The sequence below is a fragment of the Triticum dicoccoides genome, chromosome 2A, assembly GCF_002162155.2.
Source record: "Triticum dicoccoides isolate Atlit2015 ecotype Zavitan chromosome 2A, WEW_v2.0, whole genome shotgun sequence".
Lineage (NCBI taxonomy): Eukaryota > Viridiplantae > Streptophyta > Magnoliopsida > Poales > Poaceae > Triticum > Triticum dicoccoides.
This window is the reverse complement of record NC_041382.1, coordinates 49,964,304-49,964,829: the sequence shown is the minus strand read 5'-3', so window position 1 is coordinate 49,964,829 and position 526 is coordinate 49,964,304. Positions and strand designations below refer to the sequence as shown.

Sequence of the window (526 nt, the reverse complement as noted above, 5' to 3'; positions counted from 1 at the left end):
GGAACGAACCTCCTCGCCATCGGGGCCGACGACGGTCTCCTCGTAGGTGAGGACGTCGAGCACGGCGTCGGGGTCGGTGACGATGAGCTTGAAGGCCTCGAAGGCGTGGCCGTACCTGCGGTAGAGCGGCCAGCCGATGCGCTGGTAGAGGGGCTCGAGGTCGACGCCGAGGGTGTCGGCGGCGTGGCGCATGATGGAGTGGACGAGCTTGGACTTGTTGTAGCGGTCCTCGCAGGTGGCGGCCTCCTCCTCGGAGACGCGGCGCTTGGAGAGGTCGATGTAGCCCTTGTCGCGGTCGACGCGGAGCACCATGGAGGGCTCCTGGCGGCCGACCTTGATGAGGGAGGAGATGGAGCGGATGCGGCGGCGGGAGAGCTCGGAGAAGAGGATCATGCCCTCGATGTTGTTGTACTCGAGGAGGGAGACGTAGGCGCCCATGTCGGCGATGTGCTTCACCTGGATCATCACCGCCGCGTCCACCTCCGGGAATCGCGGCTCGTACATCCGGCACTCGAGGTTCGGCGGC

At 66.7% G+C, this 526-nt stretch overlaps 1 protein-coding gene across 1 annotated transcript in view; it reads right to left on the bottom strand.

Moving 5' to 3' along the window:
* Nucleotides 1-520, bottom strand: part of LOC119353149 (eukaryotic translation initiation factor 2 subunit alpha homolog) — a 4,436-nt gene extending 3,916 nt beyond the window's left edge. Inside the window, exon 1 of the mRNA XM_037619740.1 lies at nucleotides 10-520. Within this exon, the coding sequence (XP_037475637.1) occupies nucleotides 10-504 (495 nt within the window). The 5' untranslated portion in view covers nucleotides 505-520. The remainder of the gene's footprint in view (nucleotides 1-9) is intronic.
* Nucleotides 521-526: the final 6 nt, after the last annotated feature.